We start from the raw sequence: 15,722 nt of genomic DNA, 5'->3' as shown, positions 1-15,722 counted from the left end.
TTTTAACACCATTAATTTAACGAGAAGGTGGAGAATAACCTTCTTTGATAAACATCCACATGCGATAGTCCGTTGATTGTAAAAAAGTAGACATGTGGGTTTTTCAAAAATCAAAAGGTAAATTGTCAAACAGTGGGGGTCGTGTAATTGAATAACCTTCAGTAGTATTTCTATTCTCAAAGTTAGTCATGGATCAAATTCAAAAAGTTTTCAAACTCAGTATTTATGAATCCCGCTCTGATACCACTTGAAAGTTTGTTAGGGATGTTAATCCCTATGAACTTAGTCCCAAGCTAACCAAGAGGGGGGGGGGTGAATTGGTATTTTAAAAAATTCTTTTCAACAAAAGCAATATCACAAATCAAATCACACCACAAGAAAAATAAGTGCGGAAATTAAAGTGCAGAAGCAATAAAACAATAACATAGAAATTTATAGTGGTTCGGTCAACTTGACATACGTCCACTCCTTGGAGGCATCCTCAAAGTATTGCACTACAAAACGTGTCTCTCCTTTAGCCCCCACAGCTAGGCGGAGAAGCCCTCACAAAGACGTCCTTTTTTGCCACCCCGGCAAGACAGAGAGCCTATCTCCTTTTGCTTCCTCCTGAAGCTGGCAGAGAACCACAATCCGTTGCTGAAAACCTTACATCTACCAACCCTTTCACAGATGAGAAACTCTAAACAAAGAAGAAGCAGAGCGATCCTTAAAGTACCCTTGTGAATCCCCTCATAAGCTCCCCCTCACAAGATCCTCTCTCTCTCTCTCTCTCTCTCTCTCTCTCTCTCTCTTTCTTTCCTCAAGGTCTTCTCAGGTCAAGGCAGCAGCAAAGATGTTCAAAAATGTTGAAAAAGAGCTCTTAAATAGAAGAGCTTCAAAGGAGCTCATTAATTACAAGTTGCCGACTATATCGTCCAGGACGATATTGACATCGTCCTGGCCGATCAGTACAAATCCCATGAGATCGGCCAAGGCACCGCCCCGAATGCAAGCTGGATGATTTGAAAATTGGCTTGATCGTCCTGGCCGATCTCACAATCGTACAGGCCGATCAGTTCAAATCAGAGGAAAATCGTCCTGAGCACCGCCTTGAATTCAAGCTGGCTGATCCCGATCATCCAGGAGTAACTAAGGTTTTTGAATATATCGTCCTGGCTGATCCTGGGATCGTCCAGGATGATATGATCGTATCAATCATCCTTAATTACTTCCTTGATTTGTCAGATTAATTAAGGCATAATTGTGAATATCGTCCAAGACGATGAAAGATCTTCTTGGCCGATTTCTAAAAATACAGAATACCTAAATTGTTTATGGCGGCAATTTCTTTCTGCTTTGAGCTTATCGTCCTGGCCGATACACGTATCATCCAGGACGATTTGTTAATGATGGCTGCCTTAATTAAGAATCTTGATTAGAGTCTCTATTTTAAACTCGATCGTCCAGGACGATCAAAGCATCGTCCAGGTCGATGTGAGCAAAAATAGAGATTCTAAGACTCTCAAGTGTGTGTGTGTAGGGTTACTTAGTATCAGTCTCTTTGACATTAAAAACTGACTCAAGAAGAGAAAAAAAGTAAAATACAGACTGACTCATTCCTAAACCTACGCAATATTGAACTGGCTTCGTTTTTTCGTCCGATCTTTGATTCCTGAAAAGTTAGAAGTAATAGGCAGTCCAAGAGAGTCAAAAGTGTTTGTCAATCATCAAAACATAAGTCATGAAAATAGATTTGCAACATTCTCCCGTAGCATTCTGCCCCCAAGAATGAAAAGAGGCAGACATCGGGCGTCTGTGATTTGTAGACATATTTCTAGATTAATTGGAGTTGGAGCGAGAAGCTCCAATGATGCAACTGCTATGCCTGTTGACTATTGTAACAATACTTGAAGTTATGGGATAGTGTTTCCCACAAACGGCGCCAAACTGTTGCGTGCTAAAATATACGCGGCGGTAGAGTTTGTAAATTAGCGTCCGAGCGTTGTACGAGTATTCAACACACAAACAGAAAAGAGAAATGAACACCAAGGTTTTTACGTGGAAAACCCAAAAGAGGGAAAAAACCACGGGGCCTCGCCTAGTTGTAAAGTTCTACTAGTATTTGTTTGACGTACAAAGGTTGATCCATCTTACAAATCAAGACGATCAGTTTACAATCAACTTCTCAGAAAGTTACAAAGTTCTGAAATTCCCGACATTTCCCAAAAATCCGGCAGAGTTCCCAAAAATCCAGAAGAGCTCCGGCGGTGGTTGAGGAGGAGCTTCTTCCTTTTCTTCCTTCTTCTCTTCTTCTTCTCTCTCTTCACTTGAGTCCCCATTTGTGAAGAATGAGGGCTCTATTTATAGTTTTTTGGAGTTGCGTGGCTCGTAAATATTGAACCCTTTGATCGTGCACCGTTTGTTGGATATTTGGAGGCCTTAATGATGTCGGAATTCGGCTATCTTAGGCTCATTGTATTTGTCTCGTTAAGTCGCTCGATTCGAGTATAATCTCATTAAAATCGGAGACCGTTTGGTAACTAAAATTGTGGTTTGAACCTTCCAACAGCGCTTTGGGTCCTTGATTCTGACTCATTTGGGCTCGGATTGGGTTGAAATTGGTGTCGTTGGGTTCGTATTTCCGAGATGCTCAGTTTGACTATAAGCTTGCTGAAATCGGAGTTTGGGTGCTTTTGATTTTAATTTTTGAAATTTCCAACTAGCTTTTGCATCAAGATTCGTGCCCGATAAAGCTAATTTTGTGATGCCATATCAGAACTAATCGAAGTACAATCTATTTTGTTACAGCTACTGTAAAGAAGTATGAAACAATCTGGCTCTCAATCATGGAGAATATACAACACAAACACCTACATTAAATATTGATAAAAAATGATGACGTTAGGAACTATGCTACTCTCCATATGTTAGTATGCAAAGACAATGTTTATCAAATGAAGCATATTTAGTTCGGTTCAGACTGCACTAAATTAATAAGAACGTAAAAAGTTCCTGAATAACTCTAACTCACCCAATCACAGAGAGTATATCACACAAACTCCTACAACAATAGCCTCCAATCCGAATTAATATGTAATATTGTTTCCGCTTGATCATTACTTTTTCATTTTTTTTTTATAATTGTACTGAGAAACTGCTTTTTTACAATAGCTTTCAAAAAATTACTTTTTCCATAGTAGTTTTACGAGCACCTCTACAAAAATCTAAATCCATCCCATATGAAACCTAAATATGATATATGACGAACTCATCTAGCCCTTACTCAAACTAAAATGATATCGATGTGACCAAGTTTTGATCCTATATATATAACTTTTTTTGTAGCTCGTTTGAGCATTAGAGAGCTTAGGGTCCTTGTAACCGCTTTTTCTGTTAACATGTAGGCCCCTCCATGAATTTTAATAAAAAAAAATTATATATATATATATATATATATATTTCATTGCATTTTAGGATAGGACTGCAATATGGTAATTTTGTTATAAGCTCAGAACTTCTTTAAACTAATTCAGATATTAATTAAAAATTTTTGTACTAAAAATTACTTTTGAAAATTGATACATCATCCGAAAATTATCTTGATCGGGCACAAATCTCAAAGCAAAATCAAGTTGGAAACTCCCGAAATTAAAATCATGAGCATCTGAACTCCAATTTCAGCAAACTTACAGTCGAACTGAGCGTCTCGGAAGTACGAACCCAACGACACCAAATTCGACCCAATCCAAGTCCAAATGGGTCCAAACCAAGGACCCGAAGCACTGTTGGAAGGTTCAAACCACGATTTGGATTACCAAACAGCTTCCAAACATAACAAACTTATAGTTGAATTGAGCGGCTCGACGTGATGAATCCAACGAGCCCAAGATCACTGAATTCCGACATCACTACAAAATTCAAACATCCATCGAACGGTTCATAATCAAGGGATTCAAGATCGGCCATCCATCCAACCACTTCCAACTAACCCTTGATCCTCCACCTAATTACAGGCCATGTCATTCCCAAAATCTATAAATAGAGCTCCCTCTCCTTTGAAAGAACACCCCTGAGCCTAAGAAAAAAAGAGAGAGATCGAAGATCGCTCTTGCTTCCTAGCCTCCTCGACCACTGTCGGAGTTTCGCCGGACCACTGCCGGAGTTCCGACGAACCACCATTGCTCCACCAATGCCGGACGTCCGCCGGACCACCACCTGACGCCATGTGCTTTGCCGGACCACCACCTGACGCCCTGTGCTCCACCAGACCACCGCCTAACGCCGTCGTCCCGCCGGACCACCACCTGACGCCCTGTGCTCCATCGGACCACTGCCTAACACCGTTGCTCCATCGGACCATCACCTGACGCCCTGTGCTCCACCGGACCACCGCCTAATGCCGTTGTCCCGTCGTACCACCACCTGATGCCCTGTGCTCCATCGGACCACTGCCTAACACCGTTGCTCAATCGGACCATCACCTGACGCCTTGGGCTCCACCGAACCACCACCTGACGTCCTGTGCTTCGCCGGACCACCACCTGAGACCCTCGCCTTCGTCGAACATCCTATGCTTTACTAGACCTTCACCAAAAGTCTGGAGTTCTGCCAGATCATCATCTAAGGCCCGAAGACCTGCCACACCATTACATGACACCCAAACTTCTATTGTGCAATTGTTACTTGTAATCTGATTGCCCTCAAAGGTGAGTCAGCCCATTGTAACCAACTCAAGTTCTAGTAAAATCTTTTCAACTAGGCTAGGCCCCGTGGTTTTTCACCTTTCAAGTGTGAGCTGGATATCTGTATAACGCTAAGACGAACGATTAAAACTCTATCGACGCGTATATTCTAGCCTGCAACATTTTTGCATCGTATGTGGGAATCAGCTAATCTCACTATCCTAAAGCATCACCGCCATGGTTAACAGGCGTAGTAATCGCATCCTAGGAGCCTCCCGCTCCAACTCACATCTATCTTGAAATCATTCCCTGAATCAAGGATGCTAGGCATCTGCCTCTTTTCGTCCCAGCGGTCGAAACCCTGCCGTAGAAGGGACTTTAGGACCATCCCTGGAAGATCGTATCAGAAAGATGGAGGACTCGCAAAATAAAATTCTCCAACTCTTGTGAGAGACTCGAGGACCAGAACTAGCACCCCAAGAAAATGTTCTTCTCCCTCGAGACCCACCTGAGTTCGAAGATGTTTTTCAAGTCGAAGTTCCTATTCCTCTGCCAAGGATGTGCCCTCTAACACATCAAGAGAACGAGCTTGCAGACACAGCAAGCTCTACACATCCTTCGCAAATAGGCCGCCAGCATCGTATTCCTTAGGATGTCCCCGAGGACTTAACTGGACGGCACATTACCGAACTCCCCCGTAATACCCTATGGCATGAATTACGAAGACTAGTTTGAGAGGAGTTCCCTGTTGGAGATATATAACAATCTCTTCGTCAAAGAGATTTTAATGAGTCACCTCCGCTGACCAAAGCCATCCTTCAACACTCTATTCCGGAAAGGTTCAAACTACCAAACATAGATTCATATGATGGGATGTCTGACCCGTACCAACATATCGATCACTATATGACCATAATGCACATCCAACAAGCCTCTGATGCGCTCTTATGCCAAGTCTTCCTAGCTACCCTCAAAGCGAAAGCTCGAACATGATTTTATTCACACCTCGCCGGATCCATATTAGATGTTCATCAAATTAAACAAAGTATTTGTCAAACAATTTATTGCCAATCGAAGGATGGTCAAAGACTCTTCCAACCTCTCAGGAATTCGGCATAATGAAAATGAGTCCCTGAAGGAGTACTTTCAAAGATTTTTTACTGAGGCCCGACAAATTCTAGGAGTTGAACCTGAATACTTAGAGGCATATTCCTCAGAGGGCTTCATCCTGGCCCCTTCTACTCAGTACTCATGAGAGATACAGCCCATTCATATGCAGACCTGATCCATCGTGTAAAAGCTCAAATCTTTGTCGACGAAGCCATTAACGCTCATAGGAAGCAGTTTGAACAAATATCCGGGAAGCGAAAAAGTGCACCAAGAATGGAGAATCCATCCTCACAACGGAAGAAGCAGGGGAACTATAATCTTCCCTCTCGGCTAGACCTGTCAATTTCAGGTTACGGGTCGGGTTGACCCGAACCCGAAATTGATCCGGTATTATTCGGGTTCGGGTTGACCAGACCCGATTTTGCAAACGGGTCAATTTTTTGGACCCAAACCCGACCCGCTTCGGGGTCGGGTCAACCCGACCCGACCCGCGGACGCAACATTGCCTTTGGACGCCGACGCAGATCTGCGGACGCCGGCGACGCCGAACTGTCCTGGGCCGCCCGCCGCCTAGCCTAGCCGCCTCGGAACGGAACGTCGGGTTCGGGTCGGGTTTTCGGGTCGGGCCCAATATTGACAGGTCTACCCTCATCCCTCACAGCCACGATGAGAGCCTCGCCAAGAGAAGGAGTACACATCACTTAACGTATCCCAAGCAAATGTTTTGATGTCCATCTAAGACCAGGAGAGCGTAAAGTGGCCACATCCTTTGAAGCCCAACTTCGGAAACCAGGAGCAATATTGCCACTTCCACCGGAGCTGTGGGCATACTACCGAAGCATGCAGGCAACTCAAGGAAAAAATTGAAAGACTGATCCGACAAGGATATCTTCGATAATTCATCAAGAATCCTTCAGCGTGAGATGATGATGCTCCGACTGGGGGGTAGAACCAACAACAAAGACAGTCGACTAACAATCGATAAATGGTTGGTGAAATTCAATCTATTGCCGGGGGCCTATGATGCCGAGTCAAGTCCTGATTGCGGTTAGCGAAGAACCAATGCCAAAGAAGTCTCGTGCCGATCATTCCATTGCCTTCGATGATTCTGATTTAGAGGGAATAAAGACCCCTCATCAAGACTCACTCGTAATAAGTATAGGGATCGTTGACCTGTGCTATAAAGTCAAAAGGATCTTGAACTACAATGGGAGCTCCATAGATGTTCTATTCTACTCCATATTTCTCAGCATGGGCCTCGCTCGAGAAAAGGTCCAACCCACTGCAGGTCCACTATATGGATTTGATAATCGGCCTGTACGAGTAGAAGGTATGATAAACCTTCCTTTTATGTTGGGAGAATTCCCCCGACAAGCCACACACTCCATCCAGTTTATTGTCATGAAGTCAGAGGCAGCATACAATGCTATCTTTAGAAGGCCATTGCAGTCAATCTTCGGGATCCTTGCTTCGATCCCATATTTCAAACTTAAATTTCTCACCCCATCAGGAACTGGAGTAATACGAGGAGATCAACAAGAGGCACAATCCTGCTATGTTCTACAGGTTCAATCATGCCCATCAATTACCTTAAGCATGGAAGACTTTGATCTACGAAGCGAGCACATTCCTCAGAAGGCCTCCCCTATCGAAGGTCTTGCTTGTATCTCCCTATCCGATGAACATCCTTCAAGGACAATACAGATCGGATCATTAATCTTAGAGAAAGAAAAAATAGAATACGTAGAGTTTTTACGAAGAAATCAAGATATCTTTTCCTGGAGTCCAGTAGACAAGCCCGAAATCAGTCCTGAAGTGATTGTACACTCCCTCAATGCAAACCTAACGTACAATCCAGTTGTTCAGAAAAAGTGAAATTTTGCACCAGAATGCCAACAAGCCATAGAGAAAGAAGTCGACAAGCTCTTAGAGGCTGGATTTATAAGAGAAGTACACTATCCCACATGATTGGTGAATGTGGTGATGGTAAAGAAGACTAATGGAGCTTGGAGGATGTGTATTGATTACATAGACCTCAATAAGGCATGTCCGAAAGACTTCTTTCCGCTCCCCCGTATTGATCAACTTATCGATGCCACGTCCGGACATCAAATTCTTAGCTTCATAGATGCCTACTCAGGCTACAATCAAATAAGAATAAATCCTGTAGATGAGGAGGCAAATGATTTTCAAACAGACAGAGGACTGTACTGCTACCAGGTTATACCTTTTGGATTGAAGAATGTAGGAGCCACATATCAGCGCCTCATGAATAAGGTGTTCAAAGACCTTATAGGGCATACAATGTAGGTCTATGTAGACGATATGCTGGTAAAAAGTCTTGAAAAATCTCAGCATATTTCTGATTTGGAGCAATATTTCTGTCTCCTTCGATCTTACAACATGCACCTCAACCCCTCCAAATATGAATTTGGAGTAGCCTCAGGAAATTTTTTGGGTTTTAAGGTTATCCACCGAGGGATTGAGGCCAATCCTGAGAAGATCCAGGCTCTAAGGGATATGGTGCCTCCTAGAAACATCAAAGATGTCCAGAGATTAAATGGAAGGATTGCAGCACTCTCTCGCTTCTTAGCTCGCTCAGGAGATAGATATCTACCATTCTTCAAAATCCTTAGAGGTGCTCCTAGGTCAGGATTTCAATGGACTGATGAATGCTAGGAGGCCTTCGAACAGCTCTGAACCTATTTAGCCACACCTCTTCTACTCTCAAAACTAGTTCCGGGAGAAAGATTATATCTGTACTTTGCTATTTCCACCTAGGTAATATGTTTAGTCTTTGTCTGAGAGGAGAACACTATACAACGTCCTATCTATTATGTCAATAAGATCTTATCCGAAACAGAAGAACGTTATCCTCCAACAGATAAGACAGCTTTGGCGTTAGTATACTCAGCCAAAAAACTATGCCCTTATTTTCAAGCATATACAATCGGAGTCTACACGAATTTTCCGCTAAGAAGCATTCTGTAAAAGCCAGAAGCCTCTGATAGACTCATCAAGTGGTTTGTAAAACTGGAGAATTCGACACTCACTATCTTCTTAGATCTGATATCAAATCTCAAGCACTTACATATTTTGTGGTAGAATGCACCATCTCAATATCTGACGATCAACGGAGTGTTTCTCGCTCTCCTTCGGGCTGGAAGTTATATGTTGATGGAGACTCTAGAGTTTCTGGCGTCGGGGCAGGAGTTCTGCTAATCTTTCTACGGCAAGTTATTCTTGAATATGGACTCCAATTCAAGTTTCCTGCAAAGAACAATGTAGCAAAATACGAATCTCTTGTTGCCATATTGAGACTGGCAATCGACTGTGAAGTGCAAAATTTGGTGATCTACATTGACTCGTAATTAATATCCTCATAGGTGGAGGGAGAGTTTGACATCCACAACCCTTAATTGGCCTTAGATTGCGATGTAGTAAAAATGCTCTTAGCCAGTATAAACAAATATGAGATCATCCATATTCTACGGGAGGAAAATGCACGAGCAGACGCCCTCTCCAAACTAGGTACCTCCAGAACTGGTGATACTTTCAAAAGGAAGTATATCGAAGAAATTCACTTCCCAAGTATTCTAGGCCCATGGACGATACAATCGATAAACGAGTCAAGGGAGACATCCTGGATCGATCCCATTTTAGCTTTCTCATAAGAAGGTGTTCTTTCTGAAGACCCGACGGTAGCAGCACGACTTCGAAGGCAGGCAGCTAACTTTACTATTGTTAAAGGAGAATTATAAAAATGAGCTTTCTCGGGACCCTATCTCAAGTGCCTTCCTCCTTCAAAGTCAAATTATGCACTCCGAAAAGTACTTTCAGGCATTTGTGACGAACTCCTGGGTGGAAGTGCGTTAGCCCAAAAAGTCCTAAGATAGGGATTTTACTAGCCAACGATGAAGTAGGATGCGCTAGAGCTCGTGCGAAAATGTTCCAGTTGTCAGTTGCATGCCAACCTCACCCATCTACCTGCTATAGAGATCTCAACATTGTAGAGTCCCTGGCCTTTCACCCAATGGGGGATTGACATAGTAGGACCCTTTCCTATAGCCACGGGACAGAGGAAGTTCATCATCTTGGCTGTGGACTATTTCACTAAGTGGGTAGAAGTAGAACCTCTTGCAAAGATCACTGAAGCAAATCCAAAACAGTTCCTATGGAAGAACATAATATGTCGTTTTGGCATTCCAGCGAATGTTATCGCCGATAACAAAACACAGTTCACCGAAAGGGTCATCACCACATTTTGTAAAGATCTCTACATTCAACTAGTATACATGGCTGTGGCCCATCCTTAGGGTAACAGATAAACAGAGATCACTAATTGGACTATTCTGAAGGGATTGAAGACACGGCTGGATAAGGTTGGGGGGCAATGGGCTAACGAGCTTCCAAATGTCATTTGGGCATATCGTACTACGACAAGGACTCCAACAGGAGAAATGCTATATAACCTCTGCTTTGGCACAGAGGCTATCATCCCCGTCGACATTGGGGTCCCAAGTCTTATAGTGTAAACTTTTGACTTCAACGCCAACGACAAAAATCTCAGGCACAATCTAGACCTCCTTCCAAAAGTAAGAGATGAGACGATGCTTAAGGTTGTTGCTTACGACCAGAGAGTTGCCCGGCACTATAATCGAAGAATGAAATCATGGCGTATATCGATTGGAGATCTTGTTCTACGCAGCATCAAGGCAGCAGGAAAAGGCCCTCAACACAATAAACTCTCCCCCCTCTTGGAGGGTCCATACTTGGTATCAGCTATGGTGAAGCTTGGTACTTTCAAAGTGAATGATGCTAAAGGAAATATATTTTCTCAAATTTGGAATGTTGACAATCTCTGTAAGTACTATCACTAGAGCCCAATAGTGCTACTTGTTTTAAATATTATGTCTTCAGTATTGTGTGTTTTCTATCTTCAGTAGTGGACGTCAATTGACTCTTGTTTGTTTATGGTGTTTGTAACTTCTTTAGCCCTAAGTTATCTTAGGGAAGTATGTCTTTGTTTGATATAGGAAAACTATATTCCTTTATTGAGATGAATTATTGTCTTCTTTAAATAAAATCATGTTGATAGATTCATGTAAGCTGTAAGCTTCAATCCCAAAATCCTTTGATTCGATAAGTACACAATATTTATTGCATCTCAATCGCAAGGTAATCGGTCCCAAGGGGATCCAACTCGACCTCTTCTACACAGGTTAACGCCGTTGCAAAATTCTGGCAAATAACCTCAGATAGGTCTTACATCCTTGGTGGATTCTCTCGACCTCTTCCACATAGGTTAAAGTCATCGAGCAGTGCTCTGACATACAACCTTGGATAGGTCTTATATCCTTGGTGGATTCTCTCGACCTCTTCTACACAGGTTAACGTCATCGAGCAGTGCTCTGACATACAACCTCGGATAGATCCTACATCTTTGGTTGATTCTCTCGACCTCTTCCACACATGTTAATGTCATCGAGTAGTGCTCTGACATACAACCTCAGATAGGTCTTATATCTTTAAAGGATTCTTCTAAAATCATCCACACAAGTTGGAGCACATTTCTTAAAAGCCTCAGATAGGTCGAGTACCTTAAAAGAGCATAAAGAAAATTTTCACTCAAGTTGAAATAAAAAAACTGAAATAATTTTCACTAATAAATACATCAAAAATCCACTACTAAATCAAAGTAGACATCACACATCAACACAAACACCTAATACAAATGAAAATAAAAAATTCATAAAGAAAGATAAAGTAGCACATTTGACAAAGATCTACTCTATCTCCACTATCTCATCATCAGCCTCCAAGGCAAAGGCCTTATGTAACTCGCTCTCTATCTCATCGCCATTAGAGTATGAGGGAAAGTCATTTGAGGTCTAGCTAGGTGTCAGCCCCTCAACCTCAACTCCGGCCTTCCGCTGCACCAAACGAACCCCTTCAAGAAGCCTCAAATGAATCCTTCTTCAATGCACTACTTCTCTAAAACCTTTACCTCTACTTCATAAATGTGATCACGGGCCATCTTGAACATGATCCTGGATGAAAATCTTGAAGGATATAGACTTCTTTAAATTTTTGATAATTCTCGAAGATTCAAGGCTGGTCAGAACGACCTCCTTCTCAGCAATAAGAGTCTGAGACCTCTTATTCTCAGCTTCAAGCACTGCTACCTTCTCTGCATAGGATTTCTGATCTTTCGAGAGCTGGGTGATCGTCGACTGTGCCTCCATTAGGTCGATCTAAAGCCGATCTGTTTGATGATTTTGGAGAGAAGCGGAGTGTACCATATTTGCCAACTCAGTTCTGCACCCGCATAATTCTTCCTCCAACACCTTCACCTCTTTGACCATCAAATCATACTTGTGAAGGTACTTGACCTTCATAAATTTGTCATTCCTATGGTTCAAAACATCAGTAAGTTCGACCTCAAGCTCTGTACGTCGCGACAACTGAGATAAGAAAGAAAAATAAATTAGAAATCATCCTAAAAGAAAATGGAAGAAAAAGTATCAGGGGAAGGTTGCGTACCAAGTCGCTAGCTTTGCGACACTCAATGCACTGATGACTCAAAACATCCTCAAGAATATGAATATTAGTAGGAGAAGAGACAGGTGCAGTCTTGCTCGTCGCAACCCCCTCCAACTTTTTCTTCTTCATCAAAGCCTGGGGATCTTCACCTCTCGCCTATCTCTTAGTTTCCGCCTTTGGAACTGCGGCAAGAACTTCGGGGATCTTGGAATTCAGTTTTAGCATCCTTTCATTTGATCTCCTGGCGTGGACTGACATCCCGACCCTGAACAGGAACTCTTCTTCAATGTATCTATTCATATAACGAACCTCATATAGAAGATGCTTAATGTCAGGGACCTTGAGAATCTTCTTTATATCTTCCTCTCCAACATGCAAAGGGACAGGCAGGTCCCTCAACTTCCCCTACTTCTGTGTCAGACCCCAATCATTTTTCATGAAGAAAAATGCACTGGCCCAACTCTTTGCAGGATCTCTGGTATGTATGCTCAACCATTTGGATCTGAAAGTAACATGCCCTTGTGCGTCACTGGCAAATCGGCCCATCCGGGAAAGACGCTCAGGTGTCAGAACGGCCCCTCAATCTTTAAAAAGTGCTATAAACCCGATCATAACCGACATGGCTCTGTACGTAAATTAGGATAGAGACATCCCATAATGCATCATAATCTTGATCAGCTCAGCAGGAAGAGGAAAACGCAACCCTGATCGAAAATGGGTCTCACGGATGGTTAAGTACCCAGGAGGAGGAGCGCCAGCCCGATCAGACCTCTTAAGGACCACCGCCACCACGTCATTTGGGAAGTGAAACTTCTTATGAATAATAGTCAGAGAATCACTGGTGATGGTGGATGACAGATCATCTGCCCTCACTCCTTTACCAGGCCTCCGCTCGGCGTCCGGCGGGACGATAGGATTTCTCCTGACCGTAGAATCTCTCGAAGGAAAGTGGTCGTCCGACATTACTCCAGTATAGGGAGGGACCCTGCTGTTGGACAATGAATACCAATTGACCAAGGGCAAGGGAAAGCCTCCCGTATGGCAAGAGCACAGAAGGGACAGGAAGAAGATTCTTTCTCGCAAAGAGGTCCCTGCTGTTAGACAATGTATACCAATTGTCCAAGGGGCAGAGAAGGCCTCTAATGAAAGAAGAGAGGAAGAAGACTCTTTCTCGCAAAGAGGGGCCCTGCTGTTGGACAATGGATACCAATTGTTCAAGGGGCTGAGAAGGCCTCTAATGAGAGAAAAGAGGAGAAGGAGAAGGTGCAAAGAATTAGGTCCAAGGGGGGGCCTATTTATTGGAAGAGAGGAGTTGGAAGGGTAAAAAAATGGGTGCCATGTCATCAGCTACATTAGCGCCACATAAGCACCACATCATCAACCCACCCTGTATATGCGTGCCATGTCATCGATCTATCATGTGTGGCATTGCCACATCATTGATCCATCCTGCATGGCACTGCCACATCATCCATGCCCCAATAGATTATTTATGACATGTCGGCCACAATCTGCGTGTCATGGACATGTCACCCAAGTTCTTGCATGTCTTGGCCACGTCAGCCATGACCCAATAGGTCATGGGTGCCACCTCAACCATGATCTGTGTCATGGCCACATCAGCCATGACCCAACAGGTTATGGGTACCATGGCATCGATCCGTCCTGCATGCCACTACCACGTCATCAGCACAAAAAATCCATGCATTCCCCTGGATTTGAACCCAAGACCTTGGGAATGGATAACAAAAGGTTTACCACTCATCCACTAAGGAAGAGTTGATATAAATATACCTATTTTGTTATTTATATTATAAATTATATAATGTATTTTGGCTCAAAGTTAAGTCTGAAAAAAGGTCAAATCAGACATTTTTGGGGTCCTCGGACTTATTTTTCGATATTCCGGACTCAATTTTGACATTTTTAAAGTGATTTGGGACCTCTATGTCCACAATCAGACTACATTCAAGTTTTACATCACACAAAAAAATTCCCACCAGTAGCAATGCATATTTTTGGACTCATGGAATTTCGATGTCTGAAAATAAGGGGGCAACTGATACATCAACCAAAAATTATCATGATTAAGCACAAATCTTAAGGAAAAATAAAGTTGGAAACTCCCGAAATTAAAATCAGGTGCATCTGAACTATGATTTCAGTAAACTTATAGTAGAACTGAGCTTCTTGGAAATACGAACCCTACGACACCAAATTTGACCCAATCCAAGCCCAAATGCATCCAAACCAAGGACCCGAAGTGTTGTTAGAAAGTTCAAACCATGATTTGGATTACCAAACAGCTTCCAAACATAACAAACTTATAGTCTAATCGAGCGGCTTGACAAGACGAATCCAACGAGCACAAGATCACTGTATTCCGACATCACTATGACATTCAAACATCCATCAAACGGTTCATGATCAAGGGATTCAAGATCGGACGTCCATCCAACCACTCCCAATTAACCCTTGATCCTCCACCTAATTACAGGCCATGCCATTCCCAAAATCTATAAATAGAGCTCACTCTCCTCTTGAAAGAACACCCCTGAGCCTAAGGAAAAAAGAGAGAGATCGAAGATCGCTCTTACTTCCTAGCCTCCTCGACCACTGCCGGAGTTTTGCTGGACCACCGCCGGAGTTCCGACGAACCACCATTACTCCACCAATGCCGGACATCCGCCAGACCACCACTTGACGCCCTGTGCTCCACCGGACCACCGCCTAACACCGTTACTCCTCCGGACCACCATCTGACACCTTGTGCTCCACCGGACCACCACCTAACGTCGTTGCTTCGCTGGACCACCACCTGATGCCCTGTGCTCCTCCGTACCACCGTCTAATGCCGTCGTCCCACCGAACCACCACCTGACACCCTATGCTCCATTGGACCACTATCTAACGCCGTTGCTCCATCAGACCATCACACGACGCCCTGTGCTCCACCAAACCACCGCCTAATGCTGTCATCCCGCCGGACCACCACCTGACGCCCTGTGCTCCATCGGACCACTGCCTAACGCCATTGCTCCATCAGACCATCACCTGATGCCCTGTGCTCAACCGGACCAGCACTTAACATCCTATGCTTCGTCGGACCACCATCTGAGGCCCTCGTCTTTGTCGAACGTCCTACGTGTTACAAATCTATTTTTAGATTATGATTTTGATGTTAGCAAACAAATCTTACCTTTTTCTCTATTGACTTTTTAGGACCCAAAAATCAGACAAAAATTAGAATCAGCTCAAGATGAGGTAGATTAGGGTTGATTCAGTCTGTAATTTTATTTTTTCCCTCTTGAGTCAATTGTAATCTTTGGTGTGACTAATGCAAAGTAACCCTACACACACACTTGAGAGACTTAGAATTTCTGTTTTTACTCAAATCGGCCAGGACGA

The 15,722-nt window shown here is 43.3% G+C and overlaps 1 protein-coding gene across 1 annotated transcript; it reads left to right on the top strand.

The window, feature by feature from the left end:
- The first annotated feature begins 7,754 nt into the window (after nt 1-7,754).
- LOC110112683 lies at nt 7,755-10,651 on the top strand. The gene is made up of 4 exons (XM_020844986.1): nt 7,755-8,048; nt 8,127-8,419; nt 8,836-9,138; nt 10,342-10,651. Exons 1-4 carry the CDS (start codon nt 7,755-7,757, stop codon nt 10,649-10,651), a joined length of 1,200 nt encoding a protein of 399 aa, XP_020700645.1.
- The last annotated feature ends 5,071 nt before the right edge of the window (nt 10,652-15,722 follow it).

Source organism: Dendrobium catenatum, unplaced genomic scaffold (assembly GCF_001605985.2).
Source record: "Dendrobium catenatum unplaced genomic scaffold, ASM160598v2 fragScaff_scaffold_627, whole genome shotgun sequence".
Lineage (NCBI taxonomy): Eukaryota > Viridiplantae > Streptophyta > Magnoliopsida > Asparagales > Orchidaceae > Dendrobium > Dendrobium catenatum.
The sequence above is the reverse complement of the archived record's forward strand: the minus strand, read 5'-3'. Positions and strand labels throughout refer to the sequence as shown.

What these genes read in the sequence shown, in the direction of transcription:
- LOC110112683 (XM_020844986.1), top strand. Translation starts at nt 7,755, where the DNA reads ATGGTAAAGAAGACTAATGGAGCTTGGAGGATGTGTATTGATTACATA. An exon ending in ATCAGCGCCTCATGAATAAG is followed by an intron (nt 8,049 to 8,126) that starts GTGTTCAAAGAC and finishes GAAAAATCTCAG; the next exon opens with CATATTTCTGATTTGGAGCA. An exon ending in ATCCTTAGAGGTGCTCCTAG is followed by an intron (nt 8,420 to 8,835) that starts GTCAGGATTTCA and finishes CTATCTTCTTAG; the next exon opens with ATCTGATATCAAATCTCAAG.